This window comes from Podarcis filfolensis, assembly GCF_964270895.1.
Source record: "Podarcis filfolensis genome assembly, chromosome: 13".
NCBI lineage: Eukaryota > Metazoa > Chordata > Lepidosauria > Squamata > Lacertidae > Podarcis > Podarcis filfolensis.
In genome coordinates, this window is record NC_139615.1 from 12940409 (window position 1) to 12966901 (window position 26493).

At 40.2% G+C, this 26493-nt stretch overlaps 2 protein-coding genes, 1 long non-coding RNA gene and 1 pseudogene across 4 annotated transcripts in view; 3 read left to right on the forward strand and 1 right to left on the reverse strand.

Moving 5' to 3' along the window:
* Positions 1-1255: 1255 nt before the first annotated feature.
* Positions 1256-6525, forward strand: LOC310747109 (vomeronasal type-2 receptor 26-like; the record flags this gene model as incomplete). Its single annotated transcript, XM_083581443.1, has 4 exons — positions 1256-2107; positions 3537-3764; positions 5374-5500; positions 5624-6525. The coding sequence occupies exons 1-4, from the start codon at positions 1274-1276 to the stop codon at positions 6523-6525; spliced, it is 2091 nt and encodes a 696-aa protein (XP_083437569.1). The 5' UTR covers positions 1256-1273.
* Positions 3804-5912, reverse strand: LOC310747205. Its single transcript, XR_014540896.1, has 3 exons — positions 5844-5912; positions 5328-5453; positions 3804-5055 (listed from the first exon to the last, which is right to left on the reverse strand). It is a non-coding gene; the product is annotated as an uncharacterized lncRNA (long non-coding RNA).
* LOC310747192 (vomeronasal type-2 receptor 26-like) lies at positions 6487-26299 on the forward strand (annotated as a pseudogene). Its single transcript, XR_014552311.1, has 5 exons — positions 6487-6734; positions 19431-20288; positions 21675-21902; positions 25066-25192; positions 25316-26299. The product of XR_014552311.1 is annotated as a vomeronasal type-2 receptor 26-like (transcript).
* Positions 18176-26493, forward strand: part of LOC310747084 (vomeronasal type-2 receptor 26-like) — a gene marked incomplete at its 3' end in the record, with an annotated part of 29942 nt that continues 21624 nt past the window's right edge. The window contains exon 1 of the mRNA XM_083581403.1: positions 18176-18384. The remainder of the gene's footprint in view (positions 18385-26493) is intronic.

The window sequence follows — 26493 nt, forward strand, 5'->3', positions numbered from 1 at the left end:
GGATATATCAGTTCCTCCTGATGCTATTTGCAACTCTCATTCTAGGGTGGTGCCTAAGCTTTACCAGCACATCGTGGCCTTGGCATTTGCAGTCAAGGAGATCAATGAAGACCCTCACATTCTACCCAATATCACCTTGGGCTTTCACTTATATGACAGCTATAACAATGCAAGGAGCACATATCTCGCCACACTGCTGCTTTTATCCAGGGTGGAAAAATTTGTTCCCAACTATATATGTGATGTTGAAAATAATCTGGCAGGGGTCATTGGGGGACTTGATTCTGAAATCTCCTTTTATGTAGCAACTGTTTTGGATATCTATAAGATTCCACAGGTAGGACAATACCTCGATTAGCTTACATAGAGAAAGAAGCTGAATTCACAGCACCAGTTCAAGGTGTATCACCAATTCAGGGTGAGGATGAAATTTGGAGCAGAACCAGTTCCTTGGAAAATACAGAAGGTAGAGAATTACAATAAAAAGTAAAATAAAATAAAATAACCTGAATAAGGGGAAAGAAAGGCTCCAATACCAGAAAAAAATATGTCACACCCCCAATCTCTTACACATACCTCAAGACACTGATATCCCAAAGGCCACTGAATGTTTAGGGGGGAAAGGCTTTCAAATTAATCATACTCTGGAAGTATGCCAAATTGCAGATACAATCCAATTGTAATAATACTGAGCAGCTGGTTCCAATGTGAAATAAATGTTCATATGTGAAGTCTGAGAAGCCTTGAAAAAGAAAAGGCAAAAATGGAAGTTGTGGTAGTTGGGATTTGTGCATTGTGAAGACAAAAGAAGCTTCAGAGAAGGAATGCGTATCCGACCCATGTTGCAATTCTGACATGGCTACAGTAAATAATGCCTCAAGTGGGAGTGGAGAATCCTCTACTAGGGAGGTGTGTCCCTCCTATCAGTTTTATACACCGTACAAGACCCTGCAAGTATGCATAAGTTTTTGTTTTGTTGTTTTTTAAAAAAAAAATAGGAACAATGCCCCCCCCCCCCATCAACAGAACAAATATTTAACAAGCAGGAATGGGAGATGATCCCATTTTTAGGCCATTTGCATGTGTATCTTTTGTATAAATGAGAGAGGGCATGCAACACCTGGTGGGTGGCAAAGTGCAAAGGGCATGTCTGACTAACAGGATTCATAATATGATGTATATGAAAAGTTTGAAAGAACTCTGCAAATATTACTTTGTCTCTTCTCTTCCTCCATTTACTTATTTATAGCTTATTTATGGCTCTGCTCCAGTGATGAATGATAAAAGCCCAGGGCTTCCATTCTACCAGATGGCAGCCCCAGAAGCCCTTCAGTATGAGGGAATTCTCTCTTTGCTTCTGCATTTCAGGTGGACATGGATTGGAGTCATTGCAACAGACAATGACAATGGAGAAAGATTTGTGCAAACCATTACCCCAATGTTTACCAAGAATGGCATCTGCTTTGCATTCCTAGAAAGAATCCCCAATTTTAGTTTTATTTCTGAAATTACTGACATGCTACAACAGGGTGCAACAATAAGCCAGAAAATTTTTATCAGCAAAGCTAACGTAGTGGTTGCCTCTGGAGAATCTTACTCCATGGCAACTTTTAGATGGCTTCCAAACCTATCAGAACATGATGACATAAAAAATAATGTAAAAAGTAAAGTATGGATAATATCAGCCCAGGTTGAGTTTGCTTCATTTGTCTTTCAAAGGAACTGGGATTCAAGAGTATTCAATGGTGCTATATCCTTTGAAATTCGCTTCCGAAACCCACCAGGATTTCATCAGTATGTTGTGCACAGAAACCCTTCCAGCACAGATGGGGACGGCTTTATCAGGGAATTCTGGCAACAGGCCTTTGAATGTGTACTCCCAGATATCACTGCAGACAAGACAGAGGGGAATATTTGCTCCGGAGAAGAGAAGCTGGGGGACCTTCCTGGATCACTTTTTGAAGTGAGCATGACAGGCCACAGTTATAGCATCCACAGTGCTGCCTACTCCGTGGCCCATGCTTTACATGCCATGTCTTCCAGACTCAGGCACAGAGGAATAGCATTCAGAGTGAGAGGGAAGAATCTGAATCAACAGTCTTGGCAGGTAAAGGCTGAATATTCTCAATTGGCAAAGCCCTGTTACTTTCTGACACTTTTTGCGTTCCCAAAATGCTATCAGCTTGATCTTTCCTCTCAGTGTTCAAACATTTGTGGTAGTTTATTAGGAAGAAGACAGCATCTTAAAAAGTAGAGACATCACCTTGCCAACAAAGGTCCGTATAGTAAAAGCTATGGTTTTCCCAGTAGTGATGTATGGAAGTGAAAGCTGGACCATAAAAAAGGCTGATCACCGAAGAATTGATGCTTTTGAATTATGGTGAATTTGAATTATGGTTGAAGTTACAGATAGGTAGCCGTGTTGGTCTGCCATAGTCAAAACAAAACAAAAAAAATTTTTCTTTCCAGTAGCACCTTAAAGACCAACTAAGTTAGTTCTTGGTATGAACTTTCGTGTGCATGCACACTTCTTCAGATACACAGAATTATGGTGAATTTGAATTATGGTGAATTATGGTGCTGGAGGAGACTCTTGAGAGTCCCATGGACTGCAAGAAGATCAAACGTATCCATTCTGAAGGAAATCAGCCCTGAGTTCTCACTGGAAGGACGGATCGTGAAGCTGAGGCTCCAGTACTTTGGCCACCTCATGAGAAGAGAAGACTCCCTGGAAAAGACCCTGATGTTGGGAAAGATGGAGGGCACAAGGAGAAGGGGACGACAGAGGACGAGATGGTTGGTTGGTGTTTACGAAGCTACCAGCATGAGTGTGACCAAACTGCGGGAGGCAGTGGAAGACAGAAGTGCCTGGCATGCTCTGGTCCATGGGGTCACAAAGAGTCAGACACGACTAAACGACTAAACAACAACAACAAATTAGGAAGAAGAACCCAGAACTGAATTTATAACTCTGCAGGCAGAACAGGAGGTGGTACGAATATGATATCCTAGATGATTCCCCACATATTGTGCTGCTTGCAAATGGCGGTAGACCCTATAGGAAAGGGAAGTGATGGCTGTGTCCTTCTCTGAGCAGCTATTGCCCTGCATTTGAGGAGAAAACATTTTTATGAGGGAAGCTTTGCAGCCTACTGAGATGCCACTGCATTCACAGATAGGAAGCAGTGGAATGGTTTAGAGAGATGTTCAGCATTCCCTCTATCCCATATTAACCAAATCTTTCCTTAGAGCAGGTGGTCGCACACTACTGGCGTGTCTTCTGAGATGTTCAGGGAGAAAGGGAGGGAGGGAGCAAGAGAAACCTCTCTACTCATACATATTTAACTCATGGGCTAAATGAAGGGTTGTAAGAATGAGAAAGAGGCATGTGTGTGAAAGAAAACCGATTGGCTCTCTCCTTGCTTGCTGTAGGTTCTACTTGCTGTAAGTTCTGCCCACGGGGGGGGGGGGGATGCTCCACCCTGCATTAGACTGCAGTCTTTTCCAAACCCCTGTCTTTTCTGTTTTCAATCTAGCTCCATAACTTTCTGAGAAATATCTCATTTAACAATACAGCAGGAGATGTGGTCTTCATCAACCAGAATGGAGAGGCAACATCTAGCTTGGATATTGTCAATTGGATCATATGCACCAACCAAAGTTTGCACCGAGTGAGAGTTGGGAGGATAGATCCACAGGCTCCTCCTGACCAATCATTTCTCCTTGATGAAGATGCCATCACATGGCACAGTTGGTTTAACCAGGTACGGTTGCATTGTTTGCTAATTCAAAATAGATTAAGTATTGAATAAGCAATCATTATCCACCTGCAGGTGTACTCACTGTTCTTTGAGCCACAAGTTGAGGAGTGGTGTATGACTAAACTATTGAGGTACCAGACTAAGAGCCAGAGATTTACTGCTAGAAGCCACATATGGATTAAAGGCAAATATTTTATTAAGGAGGTTACAGAACAGAAGATACAATGTAAATATGCCTTAGGGGGATCCAAATTCAGACAAAAATAACAACAGCTAAATTGTCTCAGCCTAATCCCAACCATTCACAGACCACACTACAAGCTGCATCCACGCAAATGTGGTTATTGCACCACAGAATCCTCCATCTGAATGTGGGTCATTAGGTCCAGATCAAATATCAGTTTTTCTATGGACAGGCCTGGAGACAGGAGGGCAGGTTTTCTTTCAGTCAAATAGAGCCTCTGGGTACATTTCATCAGCACAAGAGTGTATACATGCTTAGAGACCATGAAGCTACAAAGTGGATTTCTTCACAGTCATTGTGTTCTTGAAGCAACCTTACATCTAACATTGCAGACAAGTGGTGAGTTGGACTAATGAAATGGATTATTTTCCATTGGAAGACTTCAACCACAATCCTAAGTAAAAAAGAAAACTATTGTAAATTAAACAAAAGCAATTGGGATTTCTTTACACTTATTAAATACTGATTTAATAAGTATTGAAAGATGATGTAAGAATTGAATAGCCCCAGAGTTTTGTCTTTCTTGCTAGAAAGGTGGGGAAATGAGGTGGTTGGGGAAAGGAGGCATAATAATACTAAAGGAAGAAATCAAGGACAGCAGCAGATGCAGGAGACCACTAGTCAGTGGAAGAGATGGAAGCAGGAGAAGTGGTGAAGATTGAGAGAGTGAAGGAAGGACAGAAGAAGAAAGGTGTGAAGAGCAAGAGACAGAGCATTAGGAATGTATGCATCAAACTTTTAAAAAGAGTGATCTCAAAATATTTTTTAGAGATATATTTTGTTTATAGCATGCTGAGAAAAGTTTTGCAGCATTCCAGGGAGTGTCATAGGTCTTGGATAGCTTCATTCTAATTCATGTATTTGTCCAGAATATTTTTGTATTGGAATTCACAAAGATTGCATAATCATCATCATCATCATCATCATCCACAACCTGAGTAGGTTTTCCCAGCCACTCTGGATGTCTTATTCTGAACTCTTCCCTAGGCAGCATCTGATGGGTCCAAGTATAGGTGTATCCACCGGCACCAAAATCAGTTCTAGAGCTGTCTACCTAGTGGACAGCATACTCAACATTAACAAAATTAACAGGGAAACTAGAGTAATTTCAAAGTGTACTTTAATGGACAGGGCAATCTTTGCAGAACAGATGGGGTACTGCACATACCAGAGCAATATCAAGGGCATATCACATAACTTCAAACATTACTACTACTAATACAAAAAGAAGCAATTGCTCTCTGTATAGTGATTACATATTACTGAAGTGCTGTGTCAGATTAGTAACAGAGAAAGGCCTGAGAACATAAAGGATTCCAAACTCATTAGACTCTTTATGAACCTTCTGTTCTTTCATTTATGGATTAGACTCAGCCTCTTTCAGTCTGTACTGAGCGTTGTCTTCCAGGATCCAGCAAGAAAGTGAAGGAGGGACAGCCAGCTTGCTGCTATGATTGCATCCCATGTGCAGAGGGGAAGATTGCAAACCAGGATGGTAGGAGAAATAAATAGATTAAATAGATCCAAACTTAGTACTCAGATTAAATAGAACAATAAACATTTCAGTAAGCTGATATGATATGAGCTAAAGGTCTTTTCCTTAATATTATTTCCCCAGATATGAATGACTGTAATAAATGCCCAGACAAAGACTATCCAAGCAAGAACCAGGATGCATGTCTACCCAAGGATATCAGCTTTTTGTCTTATGAAGAACCATTAGGCATCAGTTTAGCCTGCTGCTCTCTTTCCCTTTCCTTGATCACTGCTCTGGTACTAGGTACATTTATGAAACACCATGACACACCCATTGTCATTGCAAACAACCGAAACCTCACTTACACTCTCCTCATCTCTCTCCTGCTCTGCTTCCTGTGTGCATTGCTCTTCATTGGCCGACCTGAGAAGGTGGCATGCCTCCTCCGACAAACAGCTTTTGGCATCATCTTCTCAACTGCTGTTTCTTGTGTCCTGGCAAAAACCTTCACTGTGGTTTTGGCCTTCATGGCTACAAAACCAGAATCCAGGATGAGGAAATGGGTAGGGAAAGGACTAGGCCACTCCATTCTCCTTTCCTGCTCCATAGTCCAAGCAGGAATATGTACTGTGTGGCTGGCAACCTCTCCCCCATACCCAGATGTGGACATGCACTCAATGACAGAAGAAATTATACTAGAATGTAATGAAGGGTCTGTAACAATGTTTTATTGTGTCCTCATCTATATGAGCTGCCTGGCAACTGTAAGTTTTGTTGTGGCTTTCCTTGCCAGGAAGTTACCGGACAGTTTCAACGAAGCCAAGTTTATAACTTTCAGCATGTTGGTCTTCTGCAGTGTTTGGCTGTCCTTTATTCCCTCCTACCTGAGCACCAAGGGAAAATATATGGTGGCAGTGGAGATCTTCTCCATCTTAGCCTCCGGTGTTGGGTTGCTGGTTTGCATCTTTTCCCCCAAATGTTACATAATCATTCTGAGGCCAGAGCTGAACAATAGGGAACAGCTAATAAGGAAGAAAAATTAAAGAAATAATACACCTGTCCTTTTCTGTATTTTGTGCTTTTGTCTGTGTGTACAGTAGAATATTTGCAAACATGTTTTTGACTGCTGTCCCATTTCCATATGTAATGATCACTGCAGTTCAGGTTATAGAAGATCTAAAAAAAGAAGGGAAGGCATTTTGCTGCTATGGTTGCTTTCCATGTCCAGAAGGGAAGATCTCAAACACGAAAGGTGAGGAATGTCATATGTAGATGTGTTCTATTTAACAGTTGCTGCCTATTTAATAGATGGATACCATTTATTTTATAAATAGATCGACTGCGATCCAGCTGGCTCCCATCAGTGTTTTAAATGCTTAAACTAATTGCTCTAACATTCAAAATGGTGAAATGTTAGTATCCACAAAGCATATGTAAAGTGTTAATGGCAAGAACTGTAGAACTCTGTGATGTCATACACTCTGTGGCAGTTATGGCAGTTAGCTGAATGGTCTTAAAAGTTAGAGCAGCAGGTTTGTTGTGTGCTGCTGCTGTCTGCCTAAGCGTTAGTCAGTCTGTAACAGTTTAATCTATGTAAGACGTACAGTGGAACTTCAGGTTGCAAATGTTATCTGTGCCGGAGGCACGTTCACAACGCACAGCATTCACAACCTGCAGCGCTGCGTCTGCGCACGCGTAGGTCGTGATTCGACACTTCTGCGCATGCGCGAGTGCCGAAACCCAGAAGTAACCCATTCTGGTACTTCCAGGTTCTGTATGGTGCGCAACTCAAAAACGCATAACCTGAAGCGTGTGTAACCCAAGTTACCACTGTATTAGCAATTTAAGTATCACCTACCTGCATTGAACATAATAATCTCCAAATTCAAGAATACGGAATCAAAGTAATTGGTTCTTTAAAGTTCAAGCAGAGAGTGTCTTATGGAGTTTTTATAGGAGGGAAAAGAGAACTAATAAAAAGGTCAAATGATCCAGGGCTGTCTTCCACATACTTCACATGAGGTAACTTGGGTGGCTGAACAGAATATCAGACAAATTCATAGAGGATAAGAATATTAGTTGGTTGGATCAGCTGAAACACAAAGACTGTGCAGGCCCACCCCCGAACACACAAATCAATAGACACATAGGCCTCTGACACCTTCAGCTGCTAGCAGGATGGTTTTGATTTGTTTATATTTCTGGATTTGCTTGGAACCCATGAGAAAGCAGGCCCTTGATGCTATTGAGCTCAGATTATGCAGGAGGTAGAATTTCCTATTATTTTTCAAGCAAAATTAACATTCAATATTTCAAGTTCACTACCCTGATTCAAGAACAGAATGCCATACTTAAGTAACATTTTATGTTTATTTTTCATATTTGATTTCAGACATGGATGACTGTTTTAAATGTTCAGAAGATCATTGGCCAAACATTGGCCAAGATAGAGGCCTCCATAAATACATAAACTTCCTGTCTTATGATGAGCCTCTGGGGATTATTTTGACCACATTTGCAGTTTTTTCTCTCTTTAATTACAACTTTGGTTCCTGGAATATTCCTCAAGCACCAGGACACTCCCAGAGTCAAAGCCAATCATCGGAACCTCACCTATGTTCTCCTGTCCTCTCTCCTCTCCTTTCTTTGTGCTTTGCTATTCATTGGCAAACCAGACGGTGACATGTCTCCTACGACAAACTACTTTTGGTGCAATCTTCTCAGTGGCAGTTTCCTCTGTATTAGCCAAAACCACAATAGTAGTTCTAGCTTTCATGCCTATCAAGCCAGGCTCTAGGATGAGGAGATGGGTGGGTAAACTACTGGCAACTTTTATTGTTCTTTCCAGCTTCCTTGTTCAGACTGTTTTTATTACTGTATGGTTGGCAACCTGTCCTCCATTCCCAGATGTTGACATGCACTCGATCACTGAAGAAATTGTGCTAGAATGCAATGAAATATCATGTTTTGCTCTGTTTTGAGCTTCGTGGGTTTCCTGCCCATTGCCAGCTTAACTTTGGCTTTCCTAGCTAGGAATTTGCCTGATACTTTGGATGAGATATGATAATCATGTTTTCCTTAAAATATTACACAGAATCTGTAATTCAAAGCAAGTGATTACCTCACCTGTAATTACAAGATTATTCAGAATTACATCTTCTCCCCTTCCCTAGGGACCTCCTCTGCCCACATGCAGAATGATGAAACTAAGACTGGAGGCTCTTATTAATAAGTATGAAGTGAACATGGTTGGGTCTATACATATACAGAGGCTCATCAATATGGCTTTGAATCAGCTAAGTGGGTCACCATTCAAGTTAGTCTCTACTGCTCACAGTCACTTGAATGACAGTAACAGAAGAGGTGAACTTGTGCCTAAATGAATAATTTCTTGCAAGATGGTAGTGTTTAGGTTGCTGGTGCTCTTACTGCCACTGCAGGGGATGTGCAAGTATCTTTCTCTTCCTCAGTGTTCCATTAGAGAACCTGTCTCTATTCTTCACAAATATTATCAGTCAGGAGACCTCATCATTGCTGGCATTATTTCTCAGATCTACATATTTTCAGATACCCTATCCTTTGAAAAACACCCATCTCAGGAATTTTCAGATGACCATATGTAAGTAGGTGCACGTTTCATCCAGATTTACTAGAAGTCAGAATAAATAAAAGCACCTTATTGAATTTTGTCTTCTGTAGTTGTATTTAAAAAATTGATTTACCAATTTCAAACACTCATTTCTTTTATTCCAAATTTTATTGAAGAATTTTAAAACATTTACCAAGCATAAAATATTGGCTTCCAGGACAACTGCTTGTACAGATGTCAAGTCTTGCCTGCAGAGATCCACATGGCATCAAAACAGGCTTGAAACATATTTTACATTATAAATTAAGCTCACATCCACGGGGTATAGATAAAATTGGAGCATTAAGATATTTTCTCCATAGTGGCTGCTGTGACCCTATGTATTTTTTTAATCCTTCTAAGAAAAACCCAAACAAAAGCGCTACATTGGTATTTGCTTATTAGGATGTGTATCCTGTGTGAATGAAGAACATGCAAACTACAAGTAACTTTTGACCAGCAGATATTAAACATACAAAACACCTCATCCAGATTCCCTAGAGGCCAAAATAAATAAAAACACCTTATTGAATTATGTATTCTGTACATATACCAAGAGACTCTCTAAGAAGTCCTGGAATTTGAGATGCTTTTAAGAGACGTCATAGATTTGTGAGCCAGTTTACTTTTACAAGTCTGTGAGATGTGAGCTTACAACCTGTTTTTGTACAATATCTGAACTGATACTGAACTAAAAAGCAGTCTATGTTATGATCTGAAGCAGATGAACCTTGATGCAGCATGTAACTCTCAATACAGGGTGCTGACTCACCTCTACCAGCACATCCTGGCCTTGGCATTTGCTGTAAAGGAGATCAATGAAACTCCCCAGATCTTGCCCAATGTCACCCTGGGCTTCCACATTTATAACAGCCATTTCAGTGCAAGCTGGACCTATGAAGCCTCAATGGAGCTTCTCTCAAGAAGGGCCAAGGCCATCCCTAACTATAAATGTGATGCTGAGAGCACTCCAATAGCAGTCATTGGGGGACCTAACTCTAATGTCTGTCTTCACATGACACCCATCCTGTCTACATACAAGATACCGCAAGTAAGATCTAAATACATTCACACCTCAATTTCACTGAATTCACACTTTCAGAACCAATACATGAAATGCAGCCATTCTTTGAAATTCCCCCTTTTCCAGATTTTGCTAAGCAGTTCTCCAGTCAAATAATGTGTCCAAAAATGCATAGATTAAGGTAAAGTGTGCATTAAAAATGCATGTTAGTAAAAATATACTTAAAATGCATTGTATTAGCAAATATTGCTTTGCAAAGATGTGCATATTAGGCAAAATTTGCATAAAGTTTTGTATTTTAGGAGAAATTTTCATGAGGCTTAAAAAGAAATCTAATTGATGTGGTTAAATAAGAAACTTAAGAGAAATATTGACAGATCCTCCCATTCCTAACACACTGATGGGTCAGATTTAGCCAAAGCCCAAATCCTGAATTGGACAAATTTGGGTGGAACTAGATGACTTAGGTAGAAACAGTCCCAGATTGGGTCTGGCCTGCTGGAGTGATCTGGGGCTGTTGGGGCACGGTCTTGGTAGGAAGACCTTGGTAGGTCTTGGTCTTCACATGGCTGTAGCAAGCAGTGCATTGAAGCACACAGTAAAACTGAGCAATTATATACCCTAGGCTGAGCATCTGGTGAGTTGAGGTTTCAGTCCTGCTAGCTGCAGGGGCCTACTTCCTCAGCGTGTTCTTTGCATGAAATGCACAGGGAAAGTAGACTCTAGTAGTTGAACACATAATTCAATCCTGCAATCTGCAGGATCTACTTAACCGTTATGGTCCCGGCCAGAAATGAACAGAAGAAAGAAAACAAAACTACACACAAGTAATTGTTTTATATTGAAAACCATTCTTCTCTTCTCATCTTTTTTTATATATAAAAATACCTTAGTTCATATATGGCTCTTCCCCACTCATGAATAAAGAGTCTCAAGGAGTTTTCTTCTACCAAATGTTCCCAAATGGGGACCGTCAATATAGAGGAATTATCCAGTTACTGCTGCATTTCCAGTGGACGTGGATTGGAGTGGTTTCTCAAGATGGGGATAATACAGAAGGTTTTATAGACAATGTACTTCCAATGTTTTCCCAGAGTGGCATCTGCTTTGACTTCATAGAAACATTCCCAAAGCTAACATCTTCCAGTGGAATCACTGACATGGTGGGGGAGGGCTTTCACTGTGTCAGTGTCATTATGGGAAGCAATGCGAATGTTGTGGTTGTACATGGAGAAATTCATTCCATGATGGCACTGAAAATGGTGCCCCAGGTTTTAAACTTTGAGCATATACCAATGAGGACCAAGAGTAAAATCTGGTTCCTGACAGCCCAGATGGATATCACATCATTTCCATTTCAAAGATATTGGGACATAAGTTTCCTTCATGGTTCTCTTTCCCTTGGAATTCACTCAGTGGATCTGTTAGCTTTCCAGAAGTTTCTTCAGAACAAGAACCCAAGCACAGAAAAAGAAGATGGTTTTATCAAGGACTTCTGGGAAGAGTCATTTAACTGTTCATTCCCCAGTTCAGTGGCAGATAATATAGGTGGGCAAATTTGCACTGGGGGAGAGGAGATGGAGGCACTTCCTGTGTCTGTTTTTGAAATGAAAATGACAGCTCATAGCTACACCATCTACAATGCAGTCTATGCAGTGGCACATGCTTTGCACATCAGACATTCATCCCAATTCAAGCAGAGGGGAATGGCAGAGGGTGTAAGATGGGAGCTTGCAAATCCACAACCTTGGCAGGTAATGTCCTGAAGATACCTCCATATGTTTTGGTGGGGAAATATGGGCGAGCTTTCTCAACCTTCCATGAGATTAACAAGAAATTTATTTTCGGAGAAAAGCTTTACATTACATCTAGCATTTGGTTCCCCCCCCCCCGCCCTCTGCAGCACCCCATCCCAGAGATTGACAAATCTCCCCATAGTTTATTAAAGAACTTCTTACCATCCCTTCACCTGTGTACCTGTGCACTTTTGGGGGGATGGAGTTTCATAACTTGGTGCTGCTCTGATATTTTGTCCAGTATTTAATTCAACCATTCGTTGAGGGGAAGGGGAGAGGCAAATGGCACCATTTATTTCATCAAGACTTTGATTTGTTTTAAATTAATCTGTTCTTTGTTTGAGAAGGGCATGCCTGACACATTAGCTCGCCCAAAGCTTTCAAGAGATCATAATCCTGTCCCTTGAATGTATTTTCACTATATTGTATGATAACATAGTTTGAGCATTTATATGTATCTTCCATCTTATTTTCATTATTTAGCTCCATCACATCCTCAGAAGTATTTTATTTAACAACAGTGCAGGAGAAAATGTGCGTTTTGACACAAATGGTGAATTAATTGCTGGCTTTGACATTATAAACTGGCTCATGTTTCCAAATCAGTCCTTTCGTAGAGTCAAAATTGGGAAGATAGACTCCCTGGGTATCCAGGAAAAACCGTTCACCATTCATGAGGATGCCATTGTATGGCCCAACCCATTTAACCAGGTGGGTTCTCTGAATCTTTCAGGGTTCATTCCATCACTTGTCCCATGGTTATTTCTCAGTATTCTGTAAATTTATTTAGCCCAATTCAAACTATGGCTTTCAATCTGAACATTCATGTTGTAGTTCCATAATAATGTGCCACTTAATGTTCATTCTTGGGGTGGCAGGGAAGACTTTGGCAATTCCACCCACCATTCAATTACATGCATTCTAACTATAGGCAATTTTGGCTTCACACACTAACCCCAAAATGTAACCCTCTCGTAATTTGAGTGTGGATTTCATACATATCAATGAAACAGGTGAAGACACATTTCTTCCAGGACGCTTTGACTTTTGTAATGAATTTGAGTCGCACAGTTTTGTGTTATTTATAAGATTATTTAGGTTCAACATATCTTGCCTCTTTCCATACATAACCTTTTGAGTATTAAGATTCCCTCTTGGTACTTCTGCCACCCTCAGAAACCTGAGGGATGGCAGTCTAGGAAAGGGAATTATCTGTGGCAGTTCCCAAAACATGTCCCTTTTCCCAAAGTGTCACGTCAAACATCCTCATTTATAGTTAGCATGGATTGGTGAAGATGCACTTCTTTACACTGGGCACAGTTAACAATTTTGGGGTCAGACCACCTCTATTGTTTGATGCACATTCCTTTGGTTTGTTTTAAAATATGTCATTGATTTTAATGCTCACTGTTTTGGTGGCATTTGCTCTAAAAAGTGTTATATAAATAAATAATAACATACCATAATATGAGCCAAGGACTCAAGTTCTAAAAGCCCACTGCATTTGCAATACTTTCTAGTGTTCGTGATATTACCTAAAACATTATATTTTAATATTTATGGACAGACTCGGCCCATTTCTATATGTAATGATCATTGCGGTTCAGGTTATAGTCAGACCAAGAAGGAAGGGAAGCCATTTTGTTGCTATGACTGCATTCCATGTCCAGAAGGAAAGATTTCCAACCAGGAAGGTAAGAAAGGTTAAAAAATGTTTTCTATAGATGTATGTATACCACCTATTTCATAGATGATTTTGATCTGGTTATGTATATCAATAGGTTTGTTTTTTAACAGTGATTTCCTTGATGTTTAAAATATTGCCCCAATTCATGGGCAATTGATTTGAAATCCATTATAAGTGAACTACAAGCCTATTTTTAATACAGTGTTGTATCACTATTTAGCTATGTTTAGAGAGAACCATTTGAATAAATGGGAAATCACATAAACAAGTACCACTGATTTCAGTGGATCTTCAGTAAGCATTTCTAAATCTGAATCAGATCCATTGGCACTTGAAGCTGATCAGCTTCACCATGCACACAGATTCACCTTTAAAATGAGCTGAGTAACAGCTGCAGAATCAGAAAGTGTGGAAACACCCGTTCAGGTCAGCTGATATTCTATTGAATTAGATCAAAATACTGAAGTAGTTTACAAAGTGCACAACTATTTGCATTATTCCAAAGAAATGACATTGAGTCAGAAATGATCAAATGTGGGTGGGGAGAGAGAGGTGTGGCCTTGTCTTTGTGAGCCAACAGAGCCCACCACCTCTGACTCTCTTAAGAGTGTGTAATTAATATCTTTCTTTCTTTCTTTCTTTCTTTCTTTCTTTCTTTCTTGCTTTCTTGCTTTCTTGCTTTCTTGCTTTCTTGCTTTCTTGCTTTCTTGCTTTCTTGCTTTCTTGCTTTCTTTCTTCTTTCTTTCTTCAGACATGGATGACTGTTTTCAATGCACAGAAGATCAGTATCCAAACATTGGCCAGGATATATGTCTTCCAAAAGATATAAGCTTCCTGTCTTACGATGAACCTCTGGGGATCAGTTTGGTCACGTTAGCTCTTTTACAGCTGTGGTGCTTAGGATCTTCATCAAGCACAAAGAGACTCCCATAGTCAAAGCCAACAATCAGACCCTCACCTATGTTCTCCTTATAGCCCTCTTTCTCTCCTTCCTCTGTCCTTTGCTATTCATTGGCCAGCCCACAAAAATAACCTGTCTCCTTCGACAAACTGCTTTTGGAGTCATCTTCTCAGTAGCAGTGTCTTGCATATTAGCAAAAACAACTATCGTGGTTCTAGCTTTCATGGCTACCAAGCCAGGGTCCAGAATGAGGAGATGGGTGAGGGGAAATCTGGCCATCTCCATTGTTCTTTTCAGTTTCCTCATTCAAATGATGATGTGTACTGCCTGGCTGATAATTTCTCCCCCACTCCCTGATTTAGACAAGCACTCAGTGACTAAAGAAATTGTACTGCAATGTAATGAAGGATCAGTCACCATGTTTTACTGTGTCCTAGGCTTCCGGTCATGATTAAATGGGCTCAGGACATTGGTCATAATATTTTGTTTGCTGATTGGGAAAAGTTGTGGACCACCGGGATGAAATTTACGGCATGTAATGCCTTAAGAGAAAACATTATGAAAATGATATATAGGTGGTACATAACCCCAGTCAAGCTTGCAAAGATTTACCATTTGCCTGACAATAAATGTTGGAAATGTAAAGAAACTGAAGGTACATTTTTTCATCTTTGGTGGACTTGCCCGAAGATTAAGGCATTCTGGGAAATGATCTATAATGAACTTAAAAAGGTATTTAAATATACTTTCCCCAAGAAACCAGAGGCCTTTCTCTTGGGTATTGTCGGCCAAGGGGTGTTAAAGACGGATATAACTTTCTTTATGTATGCTACAACAGCAGCTAGAATACTCATTGCGAAGTACTGGAAGACGCAAGAGCTACCCACACTGGAAGAATGGCAGATGAAGGTGATAGACTACATGGGCTTGGCAGAAATGACGAGCAGAATCCGAAACCAGGGAAGAGAAGCAGCGCAAGAAGAATGGAAAAAATTCAAGGACTATTTAAAGAAATATTACAAAGTTAATGAAAGTTAGAATGATGTTGGACTGGAAAGTAAATGGTTACTATTAGCAATGGTTAAGACAAGGAGAATAAGGAAGAATAGTCTAAATTTAAATTAAAATAAGGGAAGATTTGCTGAACAATCGATAAGAATTTGGAATACAGAAAGGGGAGGCATGAGGAAGTCGGGGAAGAAAGGTATAAGAAATTAGGATATGAAATGATACATGTTTTTTGTTCTGTTTTTGTCTTTGTATGTTTATGTTTGTTGTGTTGTGTTTATATGGAAAAAATAAAAATATTATTTAAAAAAAAAATACTGTGTCCTAGGCTTCATGGGAATGCTGGCCCTTGTTAGTTTCACTGTGGCTTTCCTAGCTAGGAAGTTACCAGACAGTTTTAATGAAGCCAAGTTTATCACTTTCATGTATGTTTATCACTTTCATGATGTAGCAAATCATAACTGGACTACATCTCCTTGTATTCATTTTGCTTCTTCTCAGAATGCCTCAACCCAACAAAGCCAACAGAGGAGCCCATGTAGCTGTTCTCCCTGTACTTTCCCCTGACAAAGTACTCTGATTAAGGGAAGCAGTGGATCATGTATCCTATACTCAAAGACTGGGGAGGGACCCTAATTCCATGATGCTGACTACACATTTTGGAAACTACATTGGTTACAAGGTCTTCTATAATGAGCTTCTAATTTCTTTTCCCCCCCCAATACAACAGTGGTCCCTTATTATCAAGTCAAAGGGTAATAAAAATAACAGTTCTGAATATGTGACAAACACATTTTCTTCAACAATTCCAGAGGGAATTCTTAGCACTTTATGAGTAATTACATTGCTTCTTGATGATTAACAGGGCTATAATTTGAGCTGCTGCTTCTCAAAAAACAATGGGGACTTACAGTAACCACTGACTTGTGATCCACAAGTCTGGTTTTGGATACTCCAACATTGCATCATCTCGGGAAAATAAACTACCATTTAAACAAGACAATTTTTATCTTGGAGAAGATAAAACGTAGTTTTTGCATAGAACAACCAGTTGCCTTTGTATTGAGCATGGTGGCTTTAGTGTTCTGGCTGCTGGAACTGATTTCTTACAATGTATGTCAGGCTCACATAGCAAAATGCAAGCTCCAAAGTCCACACCATCCACTTCACATGTATCATCAGCCAGGAGAGTTCCTCATTGGTGGCATTGTTTTCCATGGTGGCTTCACCTCCTCTCCAGCAACATTCACTGAGGAACCCCCACCAGCGCTGCCTGAAGAACTTGTGTAAGAACTAAGCCATTCATTTATGATAGCACAGGAATGATCAAACTTAGAGTTTCAGCCTCAGAATAATGACTGAGGCTGCAAACTTATACCCATTTATCTAGGGATAACCACTTTTCATTTCAGTGGGACATATGCTGATGTACAATCCATAAGAATCTTGTGTGAATTAAAAGAATACTGTAGAAGCTCCCATTTATCAATAGGGAAATGAATATAAATGTATTGAAATGTGTATATATTTTTATGTCTGAGATAGCCCTTTTGAACAGCCATTTTTGATAGACTTTATCTGAACAGGCAGTGGCGTAGCGTGGGGGGTGCAGGGGGGGCCGGCCGCACCGGGCGCAACATCGGGGGTTAGGGCAAATCCATGGGCTAGGGGGCGCAAATCCACGGGTTAGGGGGCGCAAATCCACGGGTTAGGGGGCGCAAATTACTTGCCTTGCCCCGGGTGCTGACAACCCACGCTACGCCACTGTGAACAGGAGTGTGAGAATCAATTTAAAAAAAAACTGTTCTGAACCAAAATGCCCATATCATTTCATTTTCTGATCTTAGTCTAAGATTTGTTTCACAATGATAGTATATATTATGAAGTATAGAAATCTGTGAATTACAACCACTATCACTGCCTCATGAACAAGGAAGCTGTCATTGCATGACAGAACTGAGAAATACTGTAAATGTCAGGGAAAGACTTCAGATGTTTCAGGGAAAGACCCCAGGGGCTCCAATGTTCCAATGGGCACCACATTAGCAACCCCTGGTCTAGATACCATTGGCCTTTACAAATTGGAGAACTGGGGCAAAACTAACAAAATGAACTTCAGTCAGGACAAATGGCGGGTTCTGCACTTAGGCAGGAAATATCAGCTCCACAAATCTAAGATATGGAAAACCTGGCATGCCAGTAGCACATGTGAAAAGGATCAAGGAGTCTGCATCAACAGAAGTATAATGAGCCAATCAAAAGAAATAATAGAGGAGTGTTATTCTGCCATGCTCAGACCACACCTGGTGTACTTTGTTCAGTGTGTTCAGCACTATTTAAGAAGGATATTGACAAGCTTCAACGTGTGCTGAGGAAGGTGACACATATGATCAAGTGTCTGGAAACCAAACCTTGTGAGGGAACGTTGAGGGGGTTGGGTATTTTTAGCTATGAACATAGAAGACTGAGGGGAAGTAGGATAGCTATTCTCAAGTATCTCAAGGGCTGTCACCAGGAAAATGGAGCAAGTTTGTTTTCTTAAAATCTGGAAGAACTTGCTGATTATAATAACTGTTCAACAATGGAATTGACAGGTAGTTAACTCCACTGAACACAAAATGATTAACAACTGTGTTGATATGTAAAAGGATATATCAGTTCCTCCTGATGCTATTTGCAACTCTCATTCTAGGGTGGTGCCTAAGCTTTACCAGCACATCGTGGCCTTGGCATTTGCAGTCAAGGAGATCAATGAAGACCCTCACATCTTACCCAATATCACCTTGGGCTTTCACTTATATGACAGCTATAACAATGCAAGGAGCACATATCTCGCCACACTGCTGCTTTTATCCAGGGTGGAAAAATTTGTTCCCAACTATATATGTGATGTTGAAAATAATCTGGCAGGGGTCACTGGGGGACTTGATTCTGAAATCTCCTTTTATATGGCAACTGTTTTGGATATCTATAAGATTGCGCAGGTAGGACAATACCTCTATTAGCTTACATAGAGAAAGAGGCTGAATTCACAGCACCAGTTCAAGGTGTATCACCAATTCAGGGTGAGGATGAAATTTGGAGCAGAACCAGTTCCTTGGAAAATACAGAAGGTACAGAATTACAATAAAAAGTAAAATAAAATAAAATTACCTGAAAAAGGGGAAAGAAAGGCTCCAATACCAGAAAAAACATGTCACACCCCCAATCTCTTACACACACCTCAAGACACTGATATCCCAAAGGCCACTGAATGTTTAGGGGGGAAAGGCTTTCAAATTAATCATACTCTGGAGGTATGCCAAATTGCAGATACAATCCAATTGTGCAGAAGAACAGTAATAATACTGAGCAGCTGGTTCCAATGTGAAATAAATGTTCATATGTGAAGTCTGAGAAGCCTTGAAAAAGAAAAGGCAAAAATGGAAGTTGTGGTAGTTGGGATTTGTGCATTGTGAAGACAAAAGAAGCTTCAGAGAAGGAATACGTATCCGACCCATGTTGCAATTCTGACATGGCTCCATAAATAATGCCTCAAGTGGGAGTGGAGAATCCTCTATTAGGGAGGTGTGTCCCTCCTATCAGTTTTATACATCGTACAAGACCCTGCAAGTATGCATAAGTTTTTGTTTTGTTGTTTTTTTAAAAAAAATAGGAACAATGCCCCCCCCCCATCAACAGAACAAATATTTAACAAGCAGGAATGGGAGATGATCCCATTTTTAGGCCATTTGCATGTGTATCTTTTGTATAAATGAGAGAGGGCATGCAACCCCTGATGGGTGGCAAAGTGCAAAGGGCATGTCTGACTAACAGGATTCATAACATGATGTATATCAAAAGTTTGAAAGAACTCTGCAAATATTACTTTGTCTCTTCTCTTCCTCCATTTACTTATTTATAGCTTATTTATGGCTCTGCTCCAGTGATGAATGATAAAAGCCCAGGGCTTCCATTCTACCAGATGGCAGCCTCGGAAGCCCTTCAGTATGAGGGAATTCTCTCTTTGCTTCTGCATTTCAGGTGGACGTGGATTGGAGTCATTGCAACAGACAATGACAATGGAGAAAGATTTGTGCAAACCATTTCCCCAATGTTTACCAAGAATGGCATCTGCTTTGCATTCCTAGAAAGAATCCCCAATTTTAGTTTTATTTCTGAAATTACTGACATACTACAACAGGGTGCAACAATAAGCGAGAAAATTTTTAGCAGCAAAGCTAACGTAGTGGTTGCCTCTGGAGAATCTTACTCCATGGCAACTTTTAGATGGCTTCCAAACCTATCAGAACACGATGACATAAAAAATAATGTAAAAAGTAAAGTATGGATAATATCAGCCCAGGTTGAGTTTGCTTCATTTGTCTTTCAAAGGAACTGGGATGCAGGAATATTCAGTGGTGCTATATCCTTTGAAATTCACTTCCGAAACCCACCAGGATTTCATCAGTATGTTCTGCACAGAAACCCTTCCAGCACAGATGGGGATGGTTTTATCAGGGAATTCTGGCAACAGGCCTTTGAATGTGTACTCCCAGATATCACTGCAGACAAGGCAGAGGGGAATATTTGCACCGGAGAAGAGAAGCTGGAGAACCTTCCTGGATCACTTTTTGAAGTGAGCATGACAGGCCACAGTTATAGCATCCACAGTGCTGCCTACGCCATGGCCCATGCCTTACATGCCATGTCTTCCAGACTCAGGCACAGAGGAATGGCATTCAGAGTGAGAGGGAAGAATCCAAATCAACAGTCTTGGCAGGTAAAGGCTGAACATTCTCAATTGGCAAAGCCCTGTTACTTCCTGACACTTTTTGCGTTCCCAAAATGCTTTCAGCTTGATCTTTCCTCTCAGAGTTCTAACATTTGTGGTAGTGTATTAGGAAGAAGCCTGGCGTGCTCTGGTCCATGGGGTCACGAAGAGTCGGACACGACTAAACGACTAAACAACAACAATTAGGAAGAAGACAGCATCTTGAAAAGTAGAGACATCACCTTGCCAACAAAGGTCCGTATAGTAAAAGCTATGGTTTTCCCAGTAGTGATGTATGGAAGTGAAAGCTGGACCATAAAAAAGGTTGATCGCCCAAGAATTGATGCTTTTGAATTATGGTGAATTTGAATTATGGAGAATTTGAACTATGGTGAATTATGGTGCTGGAGGAGATTCTTGAGAGTCCCATGGACTGCAAGAAGATCAAACCTATCCATTCTGAAGGAAATCAGCCCTGAGTGCTCACTGGAAGGACAGATCCTGAAGCTGAGGCTCCAGTATTTTGGCCACCTCATGAGAAGAGAAGACTCCCTGGAGAAGACCCTGATGTTGGGAAAGATGGAGAGCACAAGGAGAAGGGGACGACAGAGGACGAGATGGTTGGATAGTGTTCTCAAAGCTACCAGCATGAGTGTGACCAAACTGCGGGAGGCAGTGGAAGACAGAAGTGCCTGGTGTGCTCTGGTCCATGGGGTCACGAAGAGTCGGATACGACTAAACGACTAAACAACAACAACAAATTAGGAAGAAGAACCCAGAACTGAATTTGTAACTCTGCAGGCAGAACAGGAGGTGGTACGAATATGATATCCTAGATGATTCCCCACATATTGTGCTGCTTGCAAATGGCAGTAGACCCTATAGGAAAGGGAAGTGATGGCTGCGTCCTTCTCTGAGCAGCTATTGCCCTGCATTTGAGGAGAAAACATTTTTATGAGGGAAGCTTTGCAGCCTACTGAGATGCCACTGCATTCACAGATAGGAAGCAGTGGAATGGTTTAGAGAGATGTTCAGCATTCCCTCTATCCCATATTAACCAAATCTTTCCTTAGAGCAGGTGGTCACACACCACTGGCGTGTCTTCTGAGATGTTCAGGGAGACAAGGGAAGGAGGGAGGGAGCGAGAGAAACCTCTCTACTCATACATATTTAACTCATGGGCTAAATGAAGGGTTGTAAGAAAGACTGAGAAAGAGGCATGTGTGAGAAAGAAAACCGATTGGCTCTCTCCTTGATTCGACCTGAATCCACTGAGAGGTGACTGAGCCACCCCCCACCACTTGCTGTAGGTTCCGCCCACAGCGGGGGGGATGCTCCACCCTGCATTAGACTGCAGTCTTTTCCAAACCCCTGTCTTTTCTGTTTTCAATCTAGCTCCATAACTTTCTGAGAAATATCTCATTTAACAATACAGCAGGAGATGTGGTCTTCATCAACCAGAATGGAGAGGCAGCATCTAGCTTGGATATTGTCAATTGGATCATATTCACCAACCAAAGTTTGCACCGAGTGAGAGTTGGGAGGATAGATCCACAAGCTCCTCCAGACCAATCATTACTCCTTGATGAAGATGCCATCACATGGCACAACTGGTTTAACCAGGTAGGGTTGCATTGTTCGCTAATTCAAAAGAGATTCAGTACTGAATAAGCAATCATTATCCCCCTGCAAGTCTACTCACTGTTCTTTGAGCCGCAAGTTGAGGAGTGGTGTATGACCAAACTATTGAGGTACCAGACTAAGAGCCAGAGGTTTACTGCTAGAAGCCACACATGGATTTGGCAAGGTGGCCGGGTTTATATTAAATAAGAAAAAAACCAAAGTAATGGTTAAGAATATGGACCAGAGTGTAATAGAAGCAACGCAACGAGAAACAGGGATTGAAGTGGCGAAGAAGGTAAAATATTTGGGAATATGGTTAACTTCAAAAAATATTGATTTATTTCAAAACAATTATACACCGGTGTGGAATGGAATTAAAAAAGATCTGGAGGTATGGGGAAGGATGAAACTCTCTTTTTGGGGTAGAATCTCAACGATCAAAATGAGCGTGCTTCCAAAGATGTTATTCTTATTTCAAATGATTCCTATAATCAAAGGGACAAAGATCTTTAAAGAGTGGCAAAGAGTAATTTCAAGATATATTTAGCAGGGTAAAAAGCCTAGAATACAATTTAAGTTATTAACAGATGCGAAGGAAAGAGGAGGCTTTGCCATGCCAGACTTGAAATTATATTACGAAGCGTCTTGTCTCTGTTGGTTGAAGGCATGGATAAAATTAAAAAATAACAAACTGTTAGAAGCATTTGATAACAGATTTGGATGGCACGCGTATTTATGGTTGGAGAAAAAGAAAAGTCATAAGGGTTTTGAGAATCATATCTTCCGGAGATCTTTAATAGAAATATGGATAGGTATAAAAACATATTAGAACCTAAAGTCCCACACTGGTTGTCTCCATTAGAGGTTATGAGTGTAAAGAAAATTAATATGAGAGGGAATTGGATTACTTACGGTGATTTAATAATTAAAGAAGAGGGGAAATGGAAAATGAAGCCATATGAACATGTAAAAGAACATGTGTTGGATTGGTTGCATTATTTCCAGGTAAATGAAATGTTTAAAAATGATTTTAAAGAGAGTGGATATACAGAAAAAGAATCGAAATTTCAAACAGAGATAATAAATAATTATTATAAGATAATGTATAAAATGTATAAAATGTTGTTGGAATGGCAAACGATGGATGAGGAGGTAAAGTCGGTTATGATACATTGGGCCAGAGACTTTGGTTATAATATACAATTGGTTGAGTGGGAAAAAGTATGGAATGAAAATATAAAATTTACTGCATGTACTGCGTTAAAGGAGAATATTATGAAAATGGTATATAGATGGTATATTACACCGGTTAAGTTAGCAAAAATGTTTAAAACATGTAATAAGTGTTGGAAATGTAAGGAAAAAGAAGGATCGTTTTTCCATATGTGGTGGGAATGTAAGAAGGTAAAGGGTTTCTGGGAAATGATATATAATGAGTTGAAGAAGATGAAAAGCATATGTGATGAACAGACAATGCTAGTGGGTTTTAAAGAGGCTCTGTGAAGGTTAAAGATGTATTGTAAAAAAGAAATAGAATTGAAAGGGTAATATTAAATGGCAATACTAAATATAGAGAATGCGTAAAAATGGAAAATATGGATGGTTGGTGGAGAAGCTGGTGGAAGTCCAAAAAGTTGAAATTTGTGAATAATGTTTGAGATGGCGAATTTGTAAAAGGAAAATTTTAATAAAAATTATTATTAAAAAAAAAGAAGCCACACATGGATTAAAGGCAAATATTTTATTAAGGAGGTTACAAAACAGAAGATACAATGTAAATATGCCTTAGGGGGATCCAAATTCAGACAAAAATAACAACAGCTAAATTGTCTCAGCCTAATCCCAACCATTCACAGACCACACTACAAGCTGCATCCACGCAAATGTGGTTATTGCACCACAGAATCCTCCATCTGAATGTGGGTCATTAGGTCCAGATCAAATATCAGATTTTCTATGGAAAGGCCGGGAGACAGGAGGACAGGTTTTCTTTCAGTCAAATAGAGCCTCTGGGTACATTTCCTCAGCACAAGAGTGTATACATGCTTAGAGACCATGAAGCTACAAAGTGGATTTCTTCACAGTCATTGTGTTCTTGAAGCAACCTTACATCTAACATTGCAGACAAGTGGTGAGTTGGACTAATGAAATGGATTATTATTTTCCGTTGGAAGACTTCAACCACAATCCTAAGTAAAAAAGAAAACTATTGTAAATTAAACAAAAGCAATTGGGATTTCTTTACACTTATTAAATACTGATTTAATAAGTATTGAAAAATGATGTAAGAATTGAATAGCCCCAGAGTTTTGTCTTTCTTGCTAGAAAGGTGGGGAAATGAGGTGGTTGGGGAAAGGAGGCATAATAATACTAAAGGAAGAAATCAAGGACAGCAGCAGATGCAGGAGACCACTAGTCAGTGGAAGAGATGGAAGCAGGAGAAGTGGTGAAGATTGAGAGAGTGAAGGAAGGACAAAAGAAGAAAGGTGTGAAGAGCAAGAGACAGAGCATTAGGAATGTATGCATCAAACTTTTTAAAAGAGTGATCTCAAAATATTTTTTAGAGGTACATTTTGTTTATAGCATGCTGAGAAACGTTTTACAGCATTCCAGGGAGTGTCATAGGTCTTGGATAGCTTCATTCTAATTCATGTATTTGTCCAGAATATTTTTGTATTGGAATTCACAAAGATTGCATAATCATCATCATCATCATCATCATCCACAACCTGAGTAGGTTTTCCCAGCCACTCTGGATGTCTTATTCTGAACTCTTCCCTAGGCAGCATCTGATGGGTCCAAGTATAGGTGTATCCACCGGCACCAAAATCATTTCTAGAGGTGTCTACCTAGTGGACAGCATACTCAACATTAACAAAATTAACAGGGAAACTAGAGTAATTTCAAAGTTTACTTTAATGGACAGGGCAATCTTTGCAGAACAGATGGGGTACTGCACATACCAGAGCAATATCAAGGGCATATCGCATAACTTCAAACATTACTACTACTAATACAAAAAGAAGCAATTGCTCTCCGTATAGTGATTACATATTACTGAAGTGCTGTGTCAGATTAGTAACAGAGAAAGGCCCGAGAACATAAAGGATTTCAAACTCAGTAGACTCTTTATGAACCTTCTGTTCTTTCATTTATGGATTAGACTCAGCCTCTTTCAGTCTGTACTGAGTGTTGTCTTCCAGGATCCAGCAAGAAAGTGAAGGAGGAACAGCCACCTTGCTGCTACGATTGCATCCCATGTGCAGAGGGGAAGATTGCAAACCAGGATGGTAGGAGAAATAAATAGATTAAATAGATCCAAACTTAGTACTCAGATTAAATAGAACAATAAACATTTCAGTAAGCTGACATGATATGAGCTAAAGGTCTTTTCTTTAATATTATTTCCCCAGATATGAATGACTGTTATAAATGCCCAGACAAAGAATATCCAAGCAAGAACCAGGATGCATGTCTACCCAAGGATATCAGCTTTTTGTCTTATGAAGAACCTTTGGGCATCAGTTTAGCCTGCTGCTCTCTTTCCCTTTCCTTGATCACTGCTCTGGTACTAGGTACATTTATGAAACACCATGACACACCCATTGTCATTGCAAACAACCGAAACCTCACCTACACTCTCCTCATCTCTCTCCTGCTCTGCTTCCTGTGTGCATTGCTCTTCATTGGCCGACCTGAGAAGGTGGCATGCCTCCTCCGACAAACAGCTTTTGGCATCATCTTCTCAACTGCTGTTTCTTGTGTCCTGGCAAAAACCTTCACTGTGGTTTTGGCCTTCATGGCTACAAAACCAGAATCCAGGATGAGGAAATGGGTAGGGAAAGGACTAGGCCACTCCATTCTCCTTTCCTGCTCCATAGTCCAAGCAGGAATATGTACTGTGTGGCTGGCAACCTCTCCCCCATACCCAGATGTGGACATGCACTCAATGACAGAAGAAATTATACTAGAATGTAATGAAGGGTCTGTAACAATGTTTTATTGTGTCCTCATCTATATGAGCTGCCTGGCAACTGTAAGTTTTGTTGTGGCTTTCCTCGCCAGGAAGTTACCGGACAGTTTCAACGAAGCCAAGTTTATCACTTTCAGCATGTTGGTCTTCTGCAGTGTTTGGCTGTCCTTTATTCCCTCCTACCTGAGCACCAAGGGAAAATATACTGTAGCTGTGGAGATCTTCTCCATCTTAGGCTCCGGTGTTGGGTTGCTGGTTTGCATCTTCTTCCCCAAATGTTACATAATCATTCTGAGGCCAGAGCTGAACAATAGGGAACAGCTAATAAGGAAGAAAAATTAAAGAAATAATACACCTGTTCTTTTCTGTATTTTGTGCTTTTCTCTGTGTGTACAGTAGAATATTTGCAAACACGTTTTTGACTGCTGTCCCATTTCCATATGTAATAATCACTGCAGTTCAGGTTATAGAAGATCTAAAAAAAGAAGGGAAGGCATTTTGCTGCTATGGTTGCTTTCCATGTCCAGAAGGGAAGATCTCAAACACGAAAGGTGAGGAATGTCATATGTAGATGTGTTCTATTTAACAGTTGCTGCCTATTTAATAGATGGATACCAT